At 42.8% G+C, this 22,374-nt stretch overlaps 1 protein-coding gene across 4 annotated transcripts in view; it reads left to right on the forward strand.

The window, feature by feature from the left end:
- Positions 1-22,374, forward strand: part of SH2D4B (SH2 domain containing 4B) — a 125,131-nt gene that overhangs the window by 47,208 nt on the left and 55,549 nt on the right. For 2 of the 4 annotated variants that reach the window (XM_039872253.1, XM_039872255.1), the window contains exons 5-6: positions 9,293-9,509; positions 13,644-13,771. In XM_039872253.1, the coding sequence (XP_039728187.1) occupies positions 9,293-9,509; positions 13,644-13,771 (345 nt within the window). The remainder of the gene's footprint in view (positions 1-9,292; positions 9,510-13,643; positions 13,772-22,374) is intronic. The other 2 variants (XM_039872254.1, XM_039872256.1) reach the window with 1 other exon arrangement.

The following is a 22,374-nucleotide window of genomic DNA, read 5'->3' on the forward strand; positions in this document are numbered from 1 at the left end:
CTCTTTTTGTAGCTATGCGATGAGATGGAAAGTTATGGGCTGGGCTGGCGTTTTGTTAGGGATGGAGAATGGAAATCACCTGGCCCAGGTGCTGCCTGATTGCTAATTAATGTACTGCGCGACAAGAGAAAATGGAAAAACCTCCCCGCAAAGAAGGAAAAGATATGATAATTCAGGCTCCATGATTTTGGTTTCTCATTTTATGCTTTCCTAAAGAATGATGAGCTAAACTCTGGAGACTGTCATTCAAACCCAACAAAGCCATTCTGCACTCAATTAATTTAATATGAAAAATATAGTGGGCCATTAATCTACCAAGAGCAGCAGTTTTTGATAAAACACATAAATTAAATTCTCCAAGTTAGAAAAAAAGGGAATTGTTCCCTTTAGTATCACTTGAATACAGACTTAGTTATTCAGTTCAAACAGCAGAGCAGGCTTTGGCTTCTGAGAAGCTCTGAATATATCAGGCAGAAATTCATTTAATTATTTCTCAACTGCAAACTTGTCGGAGTGTGAAGTTAGGTAACATCTAGCTGCCAAGAGATTTAGAGATGAGCCAGCTGACTTGGTCAGTGATATTATTTACAAAAATTGGAACTGTATTGTTAACCCCTTCCCTCCCTCCTTGAACTGTGTGGTTCTGATTGTGGCCCCTCACCCTCTATCTGCACTCTAGTTATCTTACCCCTTGCTGGGTTGTTGTCAGAGCTGAGTGAGAAAATGTGTGCACAGGCTCAGTATGGAGTTCGGTTACGTGGGTTCCATTCTTCCCCTCACAGAAAGGAGTGTGCTGTGGAGTCAGGGCTTAATGTCAGTGATTCTAAACTGCTGTGTGCTTGAGACGGGAAGACCCTAAGGGGCTTGTGCAGATTCGGTGTGGTCTGGAGATGGGTGGGGCAGAGCAGAATTTGGGGCCGGAAAGCAAGCTAAAAGATGTCACAAAAGAAGGGTCTTTGTATTCACTGATGGCATGGGAAATCATGCAGTTTCTCTTTGGACATAACTGTTTGAACAACTCTCCAGACTCCGGGAGCCACATATCTTTGGTTGTACAACTCAGAACAATGCCAGTCTGTCTGCACATGCCTGGTTCATGTCTTGCTCTGGGTTCTCTCTCCTCTTGAATTGTTCAAGCATCCCCAGGGGCTTTGTGTTGTCCCAAAGTGAAGTCATCTCGAGGTTCACACTACTGTGGAGAGCATTCTGGTCTTAAGGAACCCCTGAAGTTGCTCTGAGTGGCAACAGGAGGTCAATGTTGGTAGTCATTAGGAAGTGCTGACAAGACAAGGACGGTTGGCAGTTGACCATGGAAGCCTTGGAGTACAGGTGGAGAGAGCCCCGTCCCTTGGCCTATATTTAGGTGTGGGTGAACCTCACTTGCTTTCCCTGAGGTTCGTTTCTCAGGGCTCGCCATCTTGGTGCCAAACCCACCCATTTTCCAGGTGATGGCTGCTCCAGCAGGCTGAGCTACCAGAGACCTGTGTGTACCTCCTTCAATATCTGGACCTCCTATTTCCTTTTTCCAGGAGTCAGGAAACCTCCCCTTTCACAAAGATTTCATTTTTCCTACTTCCCTGATAAGAGCTCCTGACTCTATCAGCCCCCACTGGATACCACTGCCCTGCTACTACCCCTTTGCACCTTTACAGGGATGGGCCCTTTCTAAAGATGGCATTCCATCCCCTTATTTCACAGCGAACACAACAACGGATAATATTTAATGAACCTCTACCATGTGCTAGGAACTGTCTAAGCCCTTTCAATGTATGATCTCATTTATCTCTCAAAGCAACCCTATGGGGCCCCATTTTACAAATGAGGAAATAAAATATAGATATGATAATTCAAATTGCCCAAGGTCATATGGAACAGAGAATGGAGCAGAATTTAAAAAACATATGCACCTATATGCAATTTAAATCTTTATTGGTGCTTTTTCCTACATCTAGGATTATTCACTGAATTTCAGGAACATAATACTATTCATGTAAGGGGTTGCTACAAACTGGTACTGTTTTGAAGCATTCAGTTTCTCTGTAGGGTGCAACTGGATCATGTGGGTTCTATAAAGCACTGATTCTTGTCTCTCTGGGTAGAGGTAGGAGAAGGGCCAGGGAACATGGACAAGTTCCCTAGAGAAGGGTCTCATGAAAAACAGTAATGAATGATCTTCCAGGACCTCGTGCCCACTGGATCTTTCCTCCTGGAATTTCATAGACACTTCTGCCTCAGCACATTCAAACTTAATCCTCCTCTTCCTCTTCCTCCCAATCTGCTTCATCGCTTGCCTGTCAAAGACAGAAATGTGGCTGTTATTCTGATCTCTCCTTTTGGCTTACTACCAATTCCTAAACTTAGCAAGTTATAAGGATTCAACCTCTTTAATATTCTTTGAATTTATACCTCTTCTCTGCATTCTCCTGGTACTGTCTTAACTTTGACTCATTGCTCTTTGCCTAGATTTCTCTTTTCCAAGCCTTCGTTCTTGTTCCTGTCAGATTCATTCTCAACACTGGAGCTAAATCAATCTTTGAAAAGTACAAACAGCATCTCACACTTCTGCTCAAAACCTTTCAGTGGCTTCCAATCACCTTTCGGAAAAGCATTCAAATTCATTAGCCAGTGTTTATTGGTCTCCTATGTGGTCTTTTCTGTTCCTGCATCCTCACGTCTTGCCCTTCCCCAAAAGAGCTTCCCTTCAGCCATGCTGATCCATTCCAGGAGGGATGCCTGAGCTCTCTCTTGCCTCTGGGCCTCTGCCTCTGAGCTTCCTCTGCCAAGAATACCCTCCACTTGGCCTGTCTTGGTTGAATCCTGTATGTTCACTGGGCATCAGCTTAGAGGTTCTTCTCCAGAGGAATTCTCTGCCCAGATTAGGTTCTCCTTTTCTATGCACCCTGTGCGCACTCACCATAGCTCCACTCACCATTTGCTGGCATGTTTTCTCTACTAGACAGTAAGTTCTCTGAGGGCTGGGACTGTGTCTTGCTTATTGCTGTATTCCCATCCTCTAGTACCAGCCTGGCAGCCAGCTGATACGGTACCTTCGCAAAAATTAGAAAAAGGCACCTGTTCCTTAAGACACTGTACTGCCATCTGCCAGAAAATCGTTACATCTGTACAAGTCTGTGATGACTACATGTGGTGACTACGCCACCTTGCAGCTGTACAACGCACAGCACAGAACTGACACAAAGTAGGCACTAAATACACCTGTGCTGAATAAATGTGCACACCTTGCCCAAATGTGTTATTTAAACTGTTAAAAACCCTGCCTCTTGCAATGACAAGCCTGGCTATATTTCTGGAGCTATGTAACGGCTCAAGAGATTCTGCCAAGAGGAAAACCAACTCCTGTCCTCTCTTCAATGTTAGAGAACTGAGCAGGAGCTTTGAGCATAGATAAGGACATGATTCCAGAACAGGCCGGCAGTTTTGGCTGCCCTTGGATGAGGGATGGTACTGTTTCTATTTTTCATGGAGGGAAAGCTAAGACCCAGAGAGATAAAAACCTGTCCTAGGCTAGACAGAGAGTTAGGAGCCAAGCCAAGCAGAACGCTCAGCTCTCTCCTCTCCCCAAGCCTGGGCAGCTGAAATTCCCAGGTCTGATATGGTGAGGTTGGACTCCAAAAACTGTGGGACTCCGAGTTTCTTATTGAGCAGGAGGATTCTAGGCTGGGCAATGATAGAGAGCAATGTCTCAGTCCTAGGGAGGTGGTCCCTATGGGTACATCCCTGTGATAGGAGGACAGAGCTGAAAGGGACCTTCCTGATCTGCAGGTGAGAGAACGGAGGGATGGAGGCAGGCACACAGCTGGGCACACACTGAGCTAATAGCGACACCCGGCTGTGCCCCAGCCTCTTAATTCTCAGCACAGTGCTCTCTAAGCTGGAATGTTACCAAAAGTCCATTATATTTTATTGTGGTAAAATAGACAACTTAAAATTTATTATTTTAACCATTTTTAAGTACATGGTTGAATGGCATTGGGTACATTCACATTGTGCTACCATCACCGTGACCCATCTCCAGCACTTTTTCATCTTCTCAAACTGAAACTCTGTCCCCATTAAATATTAACTCCCCATTCCTCCCTTCCCACTGCCCCTGGCAGCTACCATTCTACTTTCTGCTATATGAATTTAACTATAAGTACAAAAAGTGGAATGTAAGTAGAATCATACAATATTTGTCCTTCTGCTTATTCACTTAGCATGATGTCTTCGAGGTTTATCTATGTTGTAGCATATGTCAGAATTTTCTTCCTTTTAAGGTTGAATAATAATATTCCAGTGTATGTTTAAACCATCTATTCATCCATCGATGGACATTTGGGTTATTTCCATGTTTTAGCTATTGTGAATAACGCAGCTATGAACATGGGCATACAATATTTGTTCAGATCCGTGCTTTCAATTCTTTTGTGTATATATCTAGAAGCTGAATTGCTAGATCATATGGTAATTGTATGTTTAATTTTTTATGGAACTGCTATACTGTTTTCCACAGCAGCTGCACCATTTTACATTCCCACCAACATTATATAAGGATTCTAATTTCTCCACATCCTTGCCAACACTTGTTATTTTCTTTTTTTAATTAAAAACATTTTTAAAAAATAATAACTGTCCTAATGTATATGAAGCGATATCTCAGTGTTTGGTCCATTTTTTAATATTTAGAGTCAACCTTTCTTCTGATGTCCTCAGTGTTTTCATGCTTTCTCAGTTGCCTTTTCCGTATTTTTGTTAGATGAGGCTTGTTCTCCCTTTGAGATATGGGAAAGGATATCCTGGAACCTACTTAGAAGTAGGAATGACCACGACCCCCCTGTAATCTGCTTGCAGTGCAAGCCCTTGAAGTACCAGCTAGACAGGACTGTGAGGGAATATCTTGGGCCAGAGCATGGGCTGTGGGAGGAAGCAGAAGGTGACTCGCTAAGCCCTCACCTCTGCAATGGGTTCTCTGGGGGCATGGGGACAGTCCAGTACTTGCTGGCTCAGGGCAAAAGCTGCTTGTGGTTGCTCCTGGTGTGGCTCCTAATGTTAGTTTCAGCTGTTTTCACTGGGTTAAATGAAAACAGAAACAAAAACAAACAAAACTCTGTGAACTTTGCAGAAGGTTTCTTATGGCAGATTCATGAGATACAGTCCAAATTCATCCCTGAATCTGAGAGAGAACAAAAGCAACTTTTTAAGATTTAAGTGTAATTTAGGGGAAGCTGTTTATAAACTGATCCAGGGCAGATTCCAAGGGATCAGCTGACAAGGGTGCCCCCTCCTGGACTGCCTAAGAACTGTTCATGGCTCTGTTTTGGACATGGCAATACCAGGACTAATGAAAATTATAATTTTAGCTAACATTTTCTATGGTGTTTAATGGTTCTAAGTGGTTTATGTTATTAGCTTTCTTGATCCGTAAAACAACTTTTTGGGGTAGTGATTTATCATCTCCATATTACTTATGAGTAAATGGAGACCCAGGGTGATTAAGTTGTCCAGTGTTATGCAAATAGCATTGGGAACTGAACCCAGGCAGCCTGGCTTCAGACTCAGGCTTCTGGAGCTTTGGGAGATTTGAAGAAAGGATCAAGGTCAGATGTCTCATTTAATAAAACATTGCTTTTCCAAAGCACTTCATAGTTTATAGTGTTTTTATGTTTCATCTAATCTTCATAATAACTCAGTGAGGCAGACATTCATGTCATTCTCATTTTGAAAGAGGTAGAAATTGAGACCTAGAGACATTCAGGGACTTTCTTAGGAAAGTTGTGGGGTGTTGGCGTGGATGAGAAAAGGGAACCCTTGTGCACTGCTGGTGCGATTATAAACTGGTTCAGCCACTATAGAAAACTGTATGGAGGTTCCTCAGAAACTTAAAACTAGAACTACCGTATAATCCAAAAATCCTTTTGAATATATATCCAAAGGAAATGAAAACAGGATATTGAAAAGGTATCTGCACTTGCATGTTTATTGCAGCATTATTCACAAATAGCTAAAATATAGAAACAACTTAAGTGTTCATCAGTGGATGAATAAACAAGATATAAGATACACAGAAATATTTTTCGGCCATAAGAAAGAAGGAAATCCTGACATTTGCAACAACGTGGGTGGACCTTGAGGTCATTAGCTAAGTGAGATAAGTCAGATAGAGAAAGACAATACCTTATGTTCTCACTTACATATGGAATCTAAAAAAGCTGAATTCATAGAAACAGAGCATAGAATGGTGGTTACTAGGGACTGCAGAGGGATGGGGAATTGAGGAGATGTTAGTCAAAGGGTAAAAACTTGAAGTTAAAAGACGAATAAGTCTCGGAGATCTAATACATAGCATAATGATTATAGTCAACAATACTGTAGTATATACTTGAAAAGTTGCTAAGACACTAGATCTTAAATGTTCTGACCACAAAAATGTAATGATCATTATGTCAAGTGATGGAGATGTTAGCTAATGCTACGGTGGCAATCATTACAACATATAATTGTATCAAACCAACACATCGTACACCTTAAACAAACAACAGTATATGTCAATTATATCTCAAAAAAAATAATGTAGGGAGAGAAGAAAACCAGAAAATTGTCATGGAGCTGCCCTTGACCCTGTCTGACTTCACATAGGTCCTTTTTCCATAATCTGGGCTGGGCAGCAGGGTTGGCTTTGCCATGGCCAAGGCCAAGATCCTGCTTCCTACTTGCAGCCTCGGCTGCTTCCTCACCTCAGTGTCCTCAGTGCTGTCGCCTGGCATTTCTGAGCTGATAAGGCTTTTCGGTCATCACAGTTGGTCTGAGAAGTTGAACACAGTTGCACAGAGGAGAGTTCACAGAAGGGGTGGGGGATTGGTGAGACCAGAGCCTGACTGTAGGGAGAACTCAGCTGCCCACTGGGCTGGTAAAGAAAGTGGAGTGAGCAGGACCTTCTTAAGGGCCAAGGCGTTTGTCCTTTATTTTGTGTGCAGTAGGAGCCACTGAAGGCTTTTGAGGAAGCACGTGGCAGGATTAGAGCTGGGCTTTAGGAGGCTGGGTTTAGTCGCTGTGTGACCAATAGCTCAGGGCCTCATCTTGCTGAGTTCCCAAAACCTGTCTTCCTAGTATGCATATGACTTCTTTCTGCAACCTGTCTGTCATGAGTATTGCTATCTCTTAGTGGCTATAAACTCTTAAAGGCAACTGTCCCTTGTAGGGCACAGGTTTCTATGCTTAGTTTGCAGCCTAGTAACTGCAAAGTCCATATTAGAGTATTTGCCTTGTTTGAACCTCTTGCCACATGCATGGCGGGCATCGTGGTGTCTTAATATCTGGATATTACAGATGAGCCAACTGGGCACCAAAACCTAGGTTTTCTCCCTGGGATGGCTTCCTCTCCTTTCTCTGGAAAACTTCTATTGACCTTTCCAGACCTAATCAGGTGCTCCCTCTCCTGTAATGGCTTCTTGCGTTTTTGTTGCGTGTGAATGTTGCTGCCCCTAAACTCTAACAATACTGAATCCATTCCTATTTTCATGGTGTTAGAGATATTTATTTGTTTTATTTTCCCAGCTAGATTTCACGTGCCTTGAGGGAAGGTTCTGGTCTATGTTCTCCCTATGCCCAGCTCAGGCCTGGCAGAAGTTAAATACTTAATTGGGCACAGTCATTCAAGAATGTATATTGCCTGCTGATCGATACATATGTATTCTAGGCACTAGGATACGGCAATGACTAGACCAAAGGCTCCTGTTAGAGCCTCTGCATGTGACCCCTACTTCCATAATTACTGTGTGAGAGGCAGACTTCATGTCTCCTTCCTCAGATCTGGGGGATATTTTGTTTCGAGAAGGGGTCTTTAGCAGCTTGAGATTAGAAGTGATTTCTTTTGGGCCCAGGGCTGTTGACCTTGTATCCTCCAAATACTAACAGAACACAGTTCTCTGACATGATAGATTGTAGATCTTGCTACATGTGGACTGAATGGAGTTGGAGTAGAAATAGACTATGGGTAAGATTTTACTCCAGGAGGGGAAGGTGACCTGCTTGGACTAGGGCTCACTAGTCGTATACAATTATAAGAACACAGCCAGCTTCCAAGAGTTCTCTACAAGAAGATTGAATGTTAGAGGCAGATAGGGGCCTGACAAGATGCAATCAGACTACAAAATAGTTGGTTTTAATTTTACACAGATGTTGTTGCCTCTCTTGGCATTTTCCCAGCTCTGGGACTCCCTTTTGAGTTTTAAAGCAACAACACACAGAAGTCTTTTGAAGATCACTTGGCTGAGACAGAATCCTGCCTTGAGGAACGCAAAAAGCCAGAAGGCTGTGGAGAGGGGCATCTTGGAGTTTTGTAACCTATGGAGTGACAGAGTTATCAAAGGGTCTCATTCTCCCTCCCCACAACACAGTCACCTACCAACTATCAAGGCCATAGTAAACCAAAGATAAAGGGCACCAGAACTGTAATACCAGTTTTTCCACAACTCATCCTGGTAGCAGAAAGGATGGTCCATGATCCAGCTTGGCTACTTACCCAGCTGGGCAAGTCACTGTTCTTCCTTGGGCCTCAGTTTCCATATCAGTAACATTAGGAGGTTTGACTGGATGGTCCCAAATGCTTTTTTGGCTTTTTGTAGGAAAGAGCAGGGGTTCTGGTATCAAACACACCTGGATTTAAAACAAAGGGAGCTTGAGAGGTGGGGTTCCTGTGGTGGAAAGGGCTGCATGGATTTTGGAGCCAGAGACACCTGGGTTCCGGGCCTGGCGCTGCTCCTTATTAGCTCAGATAGTGCAGAAATAGTGATGTGCCCTCCTCCCTGTGTGGCTGGGGGAAGTGTCTATCACGAGCTATTACAAGGAAGGTATGCAGCCCAGGGCTAGGCACGGAGAAAGCCTACAGTCAATGTGGTGATGTGGTGGCGTCTGGAGAAGCCGGGTGCATGGGCCTAGGGTTTGAGAAGCTGCTCCTAAGCAGGGGTCTCCCAGGAAGAAATGCATGTGGAGATGTAGATTTCCATCTAAAGATTGCTTGCTTATTCTGGAACAGGGCTGCAGGAACAGCCCCACAACCCTAAACTGTTATGAATGTCTTTACCCCGACAGGGACAGCCTAGCCCAGGGCTGCTGTCTAGGGCTGGGCCTGCCCTGCCATTCCAGGCTCTGGGCTCCATGCAGCCCACGTGGGTGGATCCGGGTGAATCCTGGGACTCTGGGGTGAGGCTTTGGGTTACTGGCCCAGCCCTGGCTTACTCAGTGTAGTGCCTGGGCTGCGGGTCTGGGCAAAAAGCTCTCTATCCCTTTCTAGTGCGTAGGTCCAAGGAGGCTGATGAAGAGAGAAGCCGCCGAGCCCAGCGCGCCCGGGATGAGTACCAGCGCCATTCGCTCCGCGCTATCCAGAAGGGCACTGTCGCTGGCCTCAGCTCCATGTTCCGAGAGCTTGGCCAGAGCCATGAGCAGGAGACCAGACTATACCACCACCTCCCGGGACCAGGTCCACTGCCACCCATCGCAGTGCCTGTCAGGTGGGTCCTGTGAGGGTTCGGGGCTCTGCATAGGGAAGTGTGGCTGGGGACAAGGCCTTGCGTGGGGGCCAGCTAGGATCCGGTTCTGCCTCCAACTTGCTGTGAAATTTGGAGCTGGTTATTTCCCCTGTGGGCCTCAGTGTCCCAGTCTGTGTAAAGGGGCAGGAGGTGGGATAGGAGTGGGGGTTGGAGATTTCCAATAACTCTGGAATTCTGGGAGTGTTAACTTTTATGGGGTCCAGGATTCCTTTGAGAATCCAAAGAAAGCTGTATATCCTCTTCCCTCCAAAATATGCATATATAAGTACTCCAAAATGTTTGCTTCTAATTTTAAGTGCTTAAAGGTCCATAGATCTCAGGTTAAGAACTTGTAATATTAGACCTCAAATGTGTTAAATATGGCCCAGCGGCTGGGAAACAAGGGCTGGCTACCTTTTGTAACCAACCACAGACAGTGCTGGTCCATCCCAGGTTCTGATAGCAGGTTTGCAGATGAGTGCGATGGAATGCAGGAGGGTCACACATATTAGTGTCCCTGGAGGGGTTTGGTAAAGGCACTTAAGTGACTGCCCATAATCGCGAGGATCAAGGCTGCAGAGGTTGCCTGGAGCTTCACCACCTTCCACCTGTGCCCACCTTAGGCCAGCCGCAAGATTTGTGGCCTCATCATTGCTGAGCAACTGCTGCCCCCGTGAGGGCTCAGAGGCTGGATGGTGAGCACCTACTGGTTCCCTAAATCACGGTTAATCTGAAGAAGAGTCCATTGACTCCCAGATGATGGAGGGGCTGCCTTAGTTTTGCTTTAATTTGGATTTATGATGATCTATACCCCGCTTCTACCTCTCCCTGCAGCCTAGGGAGAGCTGGCTATGTCTGAATTTCTTCCTCCCTTCCTGCCTTTCTCTTTTCCTTCCTTGTCATTTATGTAATTGAGAAACCGGAAAGTTTAAAAAGATATATGGAGAAAAGACTGACTCCTATCATTGTTCTTCATCTACTTGGTTCCCTCTTCCCCTAAGGGAACCAGTGTTCTTAGTTTATATAGCCTCCCAGTTCGTTTTTGCAATTGCCAACATGAAAAGTTATATCTTTCTCTCTCTCTCTTTTGCATAAAAGTTTGCATATTCTACAAGGGGATCTGAATCTTGATTTTTTTCATTTAACTATATTTTGGAGATCTTTTCATATAAATTCTTAACTATTTATTTTTATTTAGCTTTCTTTTTGTAGCTGCATAGTATTCCACTGTGGGGATGTGCTATAATTATTTATCAAATAATCTATTAATGAACATTGGCATTGTTTGAAATCTTTGGTTATTAACAACAATGCCCTCGATGAGTTATAACCTTGTAGACATTAATTTTACATATGAATACCTATTATTTACAAGAGAGATTCCCAAAAGTGGTATCATTGGGTTAAAGGTTGTGTGCATTCACAGTATTGATGGTTATCTCAACTTGCTCTACACAAGGGTAGTGCCAATGAACACTCTTATCCCTTAGCCTTGTGAACGAATGTTGTTAAACTTGTTTTGTGTGAGAAATAATATCTCAGAGAAAGTTTAAATTTGCATTTCGATTTATGAATGATATTAAGTATTTTTTATATGTTTAAGGACCATTGTAGTTCCATATCTGTCTGTTCATTCCTCTACCTGTTTTTTCATTGTGTTATTGGTCTTTTCTTCATCCATTTCTAGGAACTTCTTAAATATTAGGGAAAAGTATCTTTTTGTTTCTGATAAACGGCTTTTTCCTGTTTGTCATTTGTTTTTAGATTTTTGTGATAAAGAGTCATTCAGGAATTCTTGATTTTTATGAGGTCAGATTTTCTTTTATGTTTCCCAAATTTGGAGAAATAGCTAGAAAAGCCTTCTTGGCATTTTCCCAGGAAGATGATAATTTGTCGTTTTAAAGTAAACAGATAATTTATCCTTCAGGACCACATGATGGAGTTGCATGGACCGTGGTCCAGTCTAGCTCCAGACAGGCTTCAGGTAGTTATCAGTAGAGGAGCAGCAGCAGCCACAGTGAGCCATCAAGGGGACCAGGGCCATGCAAATGGAGCAGCAGACTCAGGTACCCCGAGAGGACATACATCAGCCACCCTCCTGTGGCCCCATGGGACAGGTTTCCGTGGCCTTAACGTCCTCAGCTTTGCAGTACTGGCACTGGCCAGCATATCCTCATCTCACTGTGCTTAGGGGCAGACACACATTTTTGCTGGGAGAAAGTTCCAGGTTCAAGAGTAAGGCTTCTGGCCAGGTGACTTCTTGGAGCACCATCCTAGCATATGATTCTGGTGAATCAGATTCTCTGCTTAGAAAGAGAGGGACAGGAATGAATGGATTTTTCTGGCTGTCATTTTATAACTTCTTCTTGGCATCTCAGGAGAATGAGTCCTAGAAACTAGAGTTTTTCCTACAAAGCAGTTATTTATTTGGGAATGCAAGTGTGAAGGAGGAGGCTAGGACAGGGCTGCTGTGTGATGCTTAATAAAGAGGAAAGGCATCTGAGGTTACTGAGAGAGGGAACCCTAACGAGTGAATACAGTGGGAGCAAAGCTGATTGTGAGGGTGTAAAAAAGAGCCTAAAGAGGCAGCAGGGGAAGAAGACATTTAGAGAATAAACTCTACTGATAATGGCTTTAAGCCATACAATGGAAACTTATCCTCTGACTTTCTTATGACATCTTTTCTAAAATCCACACTGTTCATGACTGTGTGTGTGTGTGTGTGTGCACACGTGCACATGCATGTGTGTGTGTAAATGGATTCATTTTAGGGCAAGTGAAAATATGAACTAATTCTTGGATTTCCAAGGAAGTGCTGAACTCTGCATCAAAGTGTAGGGCAAATATGGAGATACTATGAGGGGACAGCTGACATTTATTTTATAAAAATGTAATGACAACAATGGTGTATTCTAAATGCCATTACCATTAGGTAGATAGCAATGACAAAGTAAAAACTTACTAGTTTTCTTTCACTCAGGTGGAAAGGTGAAAAGGCTGTAGTTATTCAAGCTAGGCCAAAGGCCTGCTCTTCAGATGCTATATATTCATGCAATAAATTAATGAAATGTGATCTTGCTACATATTAATTCAAAGAATAGTTGGTGCAATCCTGTTCTGTGTCATGTGCTATTGAACTCTAACTGTGCTTCATGTTACTGTGGCTCCAATACAACAGGGGTCTTTTGTGGCCCCGTCTCTGTATGAATTCAAGAACCACAGTTTGGACATAAAAATAATTAAAATCTTGGCTTACTTGTGAGAAAATATCAAAAAGTATTTAAATCATTAGTCATAAATTATTCAAGTGCCTCTATTCATCTCACTCTAAGTATGTTCAATCCCTCACCATCAAGTCCATCAAAAGTCAACCAGTGCAGTGCTCCATCCCCTCCCCTCTCCCTTTCCTGTGTCCTTTTTATCTCTTGGTGGTAAATCTCAGCCATATCCGGAGCAAATCGAAGTTCTCTAATTTCTTGCTCTGGTCATTGTCCTGATTCTGCCTCACAAAAGCACAGAAGGAAGCTAGCTGGCAAAGGCAGGTGTCCCTTTAGAAGGCCAGGGAAGAGGCCACACTGAGGGGGTAAAAGCAGAATTCTCTTTATTGGGGATATGGGGTAGGAGACAGAGGACACTCACATATTAATAATTTTGTTCCCATTACATTGGGATCCTTCTTCATGGATACTGATGTTCACTCCCTGGCTATTATAAAGGGAAAATGTACCTTTCTTTCCCTCAGACATCCCTTCCCACCCTCTTTTCCAGTGTCACCTGTGTGGATTTTTTTCAAAGCAAGTGTTAGCAGTTTTCTTTTGGGAAAAATAATAACAGCTGGTACATTATAATCTGCAAAGTGCCTTCAAATACCTGGACTCATTCAATCCTCTCCACAGGCATGAGTGTGGGCACTATGCTTATTCATTCTCACAGTGGTCTCTCTCCCGCTCCCTTACCTCTCCCTCCCCTTCCATTCTCCCCCCTGTGTCCCTCCCCTTCCTTTTCCCTTCTTCTTCCTCCTTCCCTCACACCCCCTCCTTCTCCTCTTCCCTCTTCCCTTCCCTCCCTCCCTATACCTCTCTCTCCCTGGCACTCCCACACTCCCTCTCTTCTCAGCAGGACTTGGGAGCGCCCCCTGCGTCCTGTCTCCAGGGAAGTCATAGTCCGCTGGTTTAAGGAGGAGCAGCTACCTCGCCGAGCTGGCTTCGAGCGGAACACCAAATCCATCGCCCCCTGGTTCCATGGTAGGATGGCTGTCTGGGTCCCTGGGGCAGATAATTTCTACATGTCTACCTCTCTCTGGGGCTGAGAAGGAGGTCCTGAAGCACTGTTGTAATCAGGGGAGTAGAGGACTTTTGACTCTGCTAATTCCACTCCACCCCACAAAGACTGGCCACTCACTCTCCCAGGATTAAGATCAGGTGTCCTGGCTCACCTGGGTGAGAGTAGAGTGGAGAGAGGTCCCATGTCTGTCATTTACTTGCACATTGAGTGTCTGAGTTTAAGGCGCAAGTTTTGATTTCCCCAGGACATGTGCTGAAATACTGTGTGACCTTTATTGAGGCCCTTAGAGACAAAGGTATAACGTTTCTGAGCAGGAGCCCAGGAGGGCACTAGGGATTCTGAAGGTGCATTCCCTCTTTCTGTTGGGAAGGGATGAACATGACTTTTGCCAACTGCTCTCACCTCTAAGCCTTCTTGGCCATCAAGGGCTCCTCAAAGGCATCTTCTCTATACTCACAAGACAATGAGCTCTCAGTGGACCATGAGCTCCTGGTGGGCAGGGCCCACATCTTGTTGTCTGAGCCCATATCCCTAGATCCTGGCCATAGCCGGGCACACAGCAGACTCAGAAAATACTTGTCGATTAGATGACAGAATGGCTGCATGAAGAGGTGAAAGTTATCCAAACATAGAACCTTAGAGCTGGGAGGCTTCCCGGAAATCTCTTATTGCTTCATTTTATAGATAAGAAATAAGGCCCAGAGAGGGGAGGATGTTTTCATAAGGTCACTAAGACTTGTAAAGTCACGTTGGAGAATATATCTCATGGCTCATGACCCCAGTCCAGTAATTTGAACAAGTAGAGGCCTCAAACAGGGAAACAGGACTGTGATTGCAGCAGTGACATGCTACAGAGAAGAGGGGCTGTTGGCCATTCTACCCCTCTATATCAGTTAGTGATTGCTACATAATAAATCACCTCCAGACTCAATAGCTTAAAAAATATAAGCATTTATTATTTATTCATGTGTTTCTGAATCAACTAGGCAGTTCTTCTGGAATGGGCACCTCAGATGATCTGAGCTGTGCTTGCTTATGTGTCACCAGACAGATGGCAGGTCAACTGGGGCTGGCTTATCCAGGATAGACTTGGCCGAGACGCCTTCCCTCTGCTCCATATGGTCTCTCATTCTCCAGGAGCCTGGCCAGACTGTCAGATTTCTCTGGATAAGCTGCATCTTGGCCTTGCTCCCTGAGTCTCCCTCCCTCATCAGTGTCGAGCCCAGGTTCACCTAAGGACTCCCCTGGTCAGAATGGATCTCTCCTACTACAATTAGCACTCATCTGATTTTTACCTGTCTCTGTTTCCCTTCTGCGGGCCTCCTGGGAGCTTGGCCTGTATTTCCTGTGCCCTGGTTATATGAATTGCCCACCTGCTTCCTGGTCAGCTTCTAGGTATTCTCAATGCCATCCAGATAGAGAGATGAACCCAGTGTCACAGTGGGCACTGGAGATTTGGGATCTTGAGGGCCCTCACAGGCAAGCTCTGGGCATGGCTCTATGTCCAGGAAAGGCAGCTGGAGTGATTAGCAGAAATCATGCATAGGTGAGCAAGGCCATGTGCACCTTTATCTCCACCTCCAGAACCCAAAGTTTGTGAACTTTGGAGTAGTCATACTCTATAGATGTGATGATTGAGATGAAGCACTGTTAAGGGACTGCCAAAGGTCACAAAAGTCACAGAGGGACCACTCGGTCCAGGCTGCAAGGGTGTCCTCATTGGTTTGTCTCTTTCTCTGTGGCCCCTGTACAATTCATCCTCCACACAGTAACCTGAAAATCTTTTAAATATAAATCAAATCCTGTCACTCCACTGCTCAATACCCACTGCTTCCCTTTACATTTACAATGAACTTCAAACTCCATGTCAGAGCCCACAAGGCCCAGATGAAGGGTCCTTCTTCCAGCTTCATGCCACAATTCTTCCCTTGCCCACCTCGTTTCCATAGCTCTGCCTTTTTTCCTTCTGCCTTAGGCCCTTTGCACTTGCAATTTCTCTGCTTGCTATTGCTCTTTATCTTTTCACATGGGGGACACATTCTATTTTTCATCTCAAATATCCCCTCCTTGGAGAGGCCTTTCCTGAACCCCTTATTTAAAGCAGACTTTGCCAGTTTCTCTCAATTCACCATGTTTATTTCTTTAAGAGCACTCACCCAGTTGGTATTTATCTTATTTGCTTAACATCTGTTCTTCTATCTGAATGTGAGCCTATGAAACTAAGGCCCTCGTCCATTTTCCCCAGTGCCTACCATAGTAAACATCCATGGGAAAAATGGAAGAAGGCAGACATGAAGTGTTAATATTGGAATTAAACCCCAGTCTTTCTGATTCCAAAGAATAACCCTTACTTCTTTGCACTGGGCTCTGGTGGATGTGTGAGTCCCCTCAGGGCCTGATGAGTGAGGTTGAGCTGGGAGCAATCAGAAAACCCAGAGCCACACGTGGGACGTTAGGCTAGCTTTCCCAATTTGCCATGTGCTCGCTGGGGCCAGGGTCCTATTCCTTAGGCATCTCTGTACTCTCCCCTCACATCTGCTTTTCATCTGCCCAGGGATCAAGTAAATATCTAAGACAAACTCAATGTCTTTCTCTGTTGCCATTGTTGTTGAGCTCTCCAACTCAATTACTGGCATCCCCATTGTGTCAGTCAGATTATGCTTAGTTATGCTACAGTGACAAATGATTCCAAAGTGTCTGACTTCCACCAGCCAAGACTTATTTCTTACCCATGTTACATACCCACTGGGAGTTGGTTGTGGACCTTAATCTGGGCCTCAAACAGAAGGTGTTCTTTCTGATGAGAGCTCTAATGACAGAAAGAAAAAAGAAGCATGACCAACCACATACTGGCTCCTGAAGTTTCTGTCTGGACCTGAGAGACCCTATTGTTGCTCACATTTCTTTGGCTAGAGCCAATCTGGCATCTGCAGTGTGGATGGTTTTGAATGATAGTAGAGTCTGTTATAACCACCATTTACTTTTAGACCCCTTCCTACTCCTTGACCATCACTTATTATACAAAATATGGAGTGGCTCTTTATGGCCCAGAAAGATGACAGTCAACATTCCTGGGAGACTGAGCCAGGTGTCCCTGGAGCTGCTCCTAGGGATTCCCTGCCTCCCGCTTCTGTCCCAGTTATGTGTTCCTGTAGCCCTGAGAGAGTTTTCATTTGAACCACTGGTTTATTTTTCATTCATATATTAATATAAGCATGGAAACAACACTAACATCTTAGGCACCTGTGTAGTACAATTCAAAAGTTCTGTGTAGATGATGGTTTGGCAGGAGACTGGTTGCTCTGTGGTCCCCTCAGGCAGTGAAAAGTCACAGCAGAGGTGCTCAAATTTATCTTTAGCTTCCATCCTGATGGAAAAAAAAAACAATGTAAGTTTTATATTGTCACAGAACAAACAGAACCATGATTTCACTCTCACAATTTATGTAACTGATTTCATGTTCTTTTGACAGTTCTATCATAAAACATGCAGGAAAATTGCTAACACACGAACTGGAGCTATTTAGTGACAAATTTTCATTGATCTGCAACAGAATGAAAGAAAAAGACTCACATATGGAGGGTAGCCAACTATCTTTGCTTGGAAAGGACCGTCTCATATTCTAAGATGAAACCCTTTTCTCAATTTTAGTGTCAAAATGTCCTATTTTTTATGACTTGATGGAGATAGTATGCCGTAGTTATTTTTATATATTGCCTTTGCTCAGAAAAGCAAAAAGGTAGCAGCTCCATTTTGGTTTCCAAACTCTTTATAGTAACTTTACTCATACCTAAAATCCCAGCGTGTGGAACTACTGATACAGTCCAGCATCTCTTCCAATGTAAGAATTCCCTGACAGCTCTGCTGGTAGGACTTCTCGATACTAATCCCTACAGAGATGGAGCCTACTGCCCCACAGACAGCCTGCAATCATCTTATTGTTAGGGAGTCTTTGCTGCAGGTTGATTGGAAACTGTGCTCTCTATAGGCTTGGCTGGACATCTAGGTGGGGGTGGCCCTTTATCCATGCATCTCTTGTGCTCCTCCTGGGACACAGGAGGCTAGCCCAGGCATGCTCTTCTCAGGGACCAGAGAGCAAGTGGCAGCATGCGAGGTTCTGGCAGCCTAGTCTTTGAACCAGCACATTGTCGTTTTCACTTCATGTCATTGACCACAATATATCACAGAGTTCAGGGGTGGGAAAATATATTCTGCTCATTTCGTGTGAGTAACTACAAAACTCTATGTCAAAGGGTGTGGAGACAGACAGGGGAGAATTCGAGCCAGTAATGCAGTTTATCAGAAAACTAATGTCATTTTTGTTTTTCTCTTGGGTAAAACCTTCCGAGTTAATTAGCTGGATTTTAGATGCAGTTTAAAAATGACTGCCATGTCTTCTATTTCCTTCTCCTCCCTCAAATACATTTGGATGTGTTGTGGTATAATGCAAAGAGCAATGTAGACAAGGAGTCTAAAGATATGAGTCCACTCTAGAATCAAGCAGCTCTTTGACCTTGGGTATGTCCCTGAAATTATCCATCTGTGAAATTAGGATTATAACATCGACTTCATGGGATACTTATGAAAATCAAGCCAACAAATGTGCTTTGCCCACCGTAATCAGCCATGTCAGTATGAGTGCTGATGTCTTCTAGAGTCTGAGGTCAACCACCAGAGAGACCTCAGCTCCTTTGGGAAACACAGTTTAGGGAAATGGGCTCAGAGCACATTCAGGGCAGGGTGGGGGGGGTGGGAAGTGGCTTCCCACTGCTACCATGGGGTTCCCAATAAATTCTCTTCTGTTAAAGAGAGATAAAGTGGTAAAGTCATTCCTCATTTCTCCTTTGTTCATTGTTATGTTCCAGGGGTTTTAAGAGAGACTTAGAGTTATCCAAAAATACTCCTGAGAACAGCTAGTACATATAAGCTTGGCTTTGGGAAAAAAATATATTTTTGGATTTTGACCTGTATCTAAAATTATTAAGAACATCCTCTGTCTGCACATTGGCTCGGTTAGAACTTGTTTCTCTTCTTGAGCTTTACTTTTAGAGAACAATCACAGTGTAGTCCATGGTTTATTGTCTTGGTAACAACTCACTGGCTGTCTTGTGGCTGGCTTGCCCTTGGCAGGGAACAATGTAGCTGGAGGTGGTAAACTATTCCCACAGCACTGTGCTCAGATGCTGGGAGTGAATCTCAAGTGTGGTCTCACCTTCAATGGTCATTCTTTTTTTTTTTTCTTTTAATTAATCAATTAATTTAAAAAATTATTTTTGGTGATATTGGTTAACTACAGTATTCTAAAGAGAGTAAAGAGATCCAATTAAAAGGAAAGGTCTTTGATCTAGAAATGTCGCTATGTTTGGATATGCACTTTTGAGAGGCAAGCTGGAGTGAGCTGAGTTGCTCCACATAACACGGCTAGAAGTCAGGGTTCCTGACTGGCAGAGATGGAAGCAGAAAAAGCAAAGGAGACAGCCAGATAACATGAGGCTGTGGACCACGCTGCCCCAAATCATTGATTTTTTGTTTGTTTGTTTGTTTGTTTAATTAATTTATTTTTTATTATGGTGACATTGGTTAACTAAATCCAGTAAGTTTCAGGTATACAGTTTAACAGTAAGGCATGTATATATGTATATATTGCATTATGTATTTATCACCCATAGTTAGATTTCTTTCTGTCACCTCATATTTGAGCCCTTTTACCTCATCTAACTCTCCCCTCCCCACTTCTTCCCTATCCTCTGGTAACCACTAGAGGATATTGTCCATGCCCATGAGTCTCTGTTTGTTCTGCTTGTTTGTTGCTTTTAGGTTTATATCCCACATATAAGTGATATCATGTGGTTTTCAACTTTTTCTGTCTGACTTATTTTGCTTAGCATGATTATCTCAAGGTCCATCCATGTTGTCGCAAATGGCAGTATTTCAATCTCTTCTTATGACTGAGTAATATTCTATTGTATATATGCACCACAGCTTCTTTACACAATTGTCTATTGTAGGACGGTTCAGTTGCTTCCATGTCCTGGCCACCATTAATAATGCTGCTATGAACATTGGTGTGCAAATATCTTTTCAGATATGAGTTTTCAAGTCTTTGGGGTAAATACCCAGTAGAGGCATTGCTGGATCATTTGGTAGATCAATTCTTAGTGTTTTGAGGAACCTCCATACTGTTTTCCATAGTGGTTGTACCAATTTGCAGTCCCACCAGCAGTGTATGAGGGTTCCTTTCTCTGCATCCTCTCCAACATTTGTTATTACTTGTCCTGTTGGTAATAGCTATTCTAACAGGTGTGAGATGGTTGGTATCTCATTGTGGTTTTGATTTGCATTTCCCTAATAGCTAGCGATGATGAGCATCTTTTCATATGTGTGTTGGCCATTTGTATGTCTTCTTGGGAGAAGTGTCTGTTTAGGTCCTCTGCCATTTTTTGATTGGATTGTTTGTTTTTTTTTCTGTTGTTATTGAGTTGTATGAGTTCTTTATATATTTTGGATATTAGGCCCTTATTGGAGGCGTTGCTTGCAAATATTTTCTCCCATTTGGATGGTTGTCTCTTTATCTTGTTGATGGTTTCTTTTGCTGTGCAGAAGCCTTTTAGTTTGAGGTAGCTGCATTCATTTATTTTTGCTTTTACTTCCCTTGCCTTTGAGGTCAAATTTATAAAATACTCTTTAAGTCCAAGGTTCATGAGTTTAGTTCCTATGTTTTCTTCTATGCAATTTACTGTTTCAGGTCTTATATTTAGGTCCTTAATCCATTTTGAGTTAATTTTGGTGTGTGATGGTAGACAACAGTCTATTTCATTCTTTTGCAGGTGGCCTTCCAGTATTCCCAGCACCATTTATTGAAGAGGCTTTCCTTTCTCCATCGTATGTTTTTGACTTTTTTTGCCAAAATACTTGCCCATATAAACATGGGTTTATTTCTGGACTCTTGATTCTGTTCCACTGGTCTGTGTGTCTGTTTCTCTGCCAATACGATGTCGTTTTGATTACCGTCGCTTTGTAGTATAATTTGAAGTCAGCAGAGTGATGCCTCCAGCCTCATTCTTTTTTCTCAGGATAGCTTTGGTAATTAAGGGTTTTTTGTGCTTCTATACAAATCTGATGATTTTTTTTTGTTCTATTTCCTTAAAAAATGCTGATGGGATTTTGATGGGGATCGCATTAAATCTGTATAATGCTTTAGGTAGTAAGGTCATTTTAACTATGTTGATTCTTCCAATCCAAGAACACGGAATATCTTTCCATTTCTTTCTATCTTCTTTGATTTCTTTTAATAGGGTCTTATAGTTTTTATTATATAGGTCCTTCACATGTTTCGTTAAATTTATTCCTTGGTGTTTTATTTTTTTTTTGTTGCAATTGCAAAAGGAATTATTTTTTCCACTTCTTTTTCTGACAATTCATTATTAGAGTATAGGAATGCTATAGATTTTTGGACATTGATTTTGTATCCAGAAACTTTACTGTATTTGCTTATTGTTCCTAGTAGTGTTCTTGTGGAGTCTTTAGGGTTTTCTATATAGAGAATCATGTCATCTGCAAATAGTGACAGTTTGGATGCCTATTTGGATTCCTCTTATATCTTTCTCTTGCCTAATTGCACTTGCTAGGCCCTCCAATGTTATATTGAATAACAGTGGCGATAGTGGACAGCCTTGCCTTGTTCTTGATCTTAGACGGAAGGTTTTTAGTTTTTCACCATTAAGTATAATGTTCGCTGAGGGTTTGTCATAGATGGCCTTTCTTATGTTAAGGTACTTTCCTTCTATACTGATTTTGTTAACTGTTTTGATCATAAATGGATGCTGTATCTTGTTGAAGGTTTTTTCTGCATCTATTGATATGATCATATGATTATTTTAAAATTTGTTTATGTGGTGCATCACATTAATCGATTTGTGTGTGTTGAACCATCCCTGTGACCCTGGGATGAAGCCCACTCGATTGTGGTGTATAATCTTTTTAATATGTTGCTGTATACGGTTCGCTAGTATCTTATTTAGGATTTTTGCATCTGTGTTCATGAGAGATATTGGTCTGTAATTTTCTTTTTCTGTGTTATCTTTACCAGGTTTTGGTATCAGGGTAATATTGGCCTCATATAATGAGTTAGGAAGTATTGCCTCTTCTTGGATTTTTTTGGAAGAGTTTGATGAGAATAGGTATTAAATCTTTGAATGTTTGGTGGATTTCACTGGTAAAGCCGTCTAGTCCCAGACTTTTACCTTTTGGTAGTTTTTCGATGATTGTTTCCATTTTCATACTGCTGATTGGTATATTTGGATTTTCCAATTCTTCTTGATTCAGTCTAGGAAAGTCATATCTTTCTGAGTACTTGTCCATTTATTCTAGATTATTAAATTTGGTGTTATATACTTTTTCATAGTATTCTTGTATGATGCTTTGTATTTCTGTGGTGTCTGTTATAAGTTCTCCTCCATCATCCCTGATTTTATTTGTGTTCTTTCTCTTTTTTCTTTAGCCAGGGGTTTGTCAATTTTATTAACCTTCTCAAACCAGCTCTTTGTTGCATTTATTTTTTCTA

The sequence above is a fragment of the Pteropus medius genome, unplaced genomic scaffold (assembly GCF_902729225.1).
Source record: "Pteropus medius unplaced genomic scaffold, Ma_sr-lr_union100, whole genome shotgun sequence".
Lineage (NCBI taxonomy): Eukaryota > Metazoa > Chordata > Mammalia > Chiroptera > Pteropodidae > Pteropus > Pteropus medius.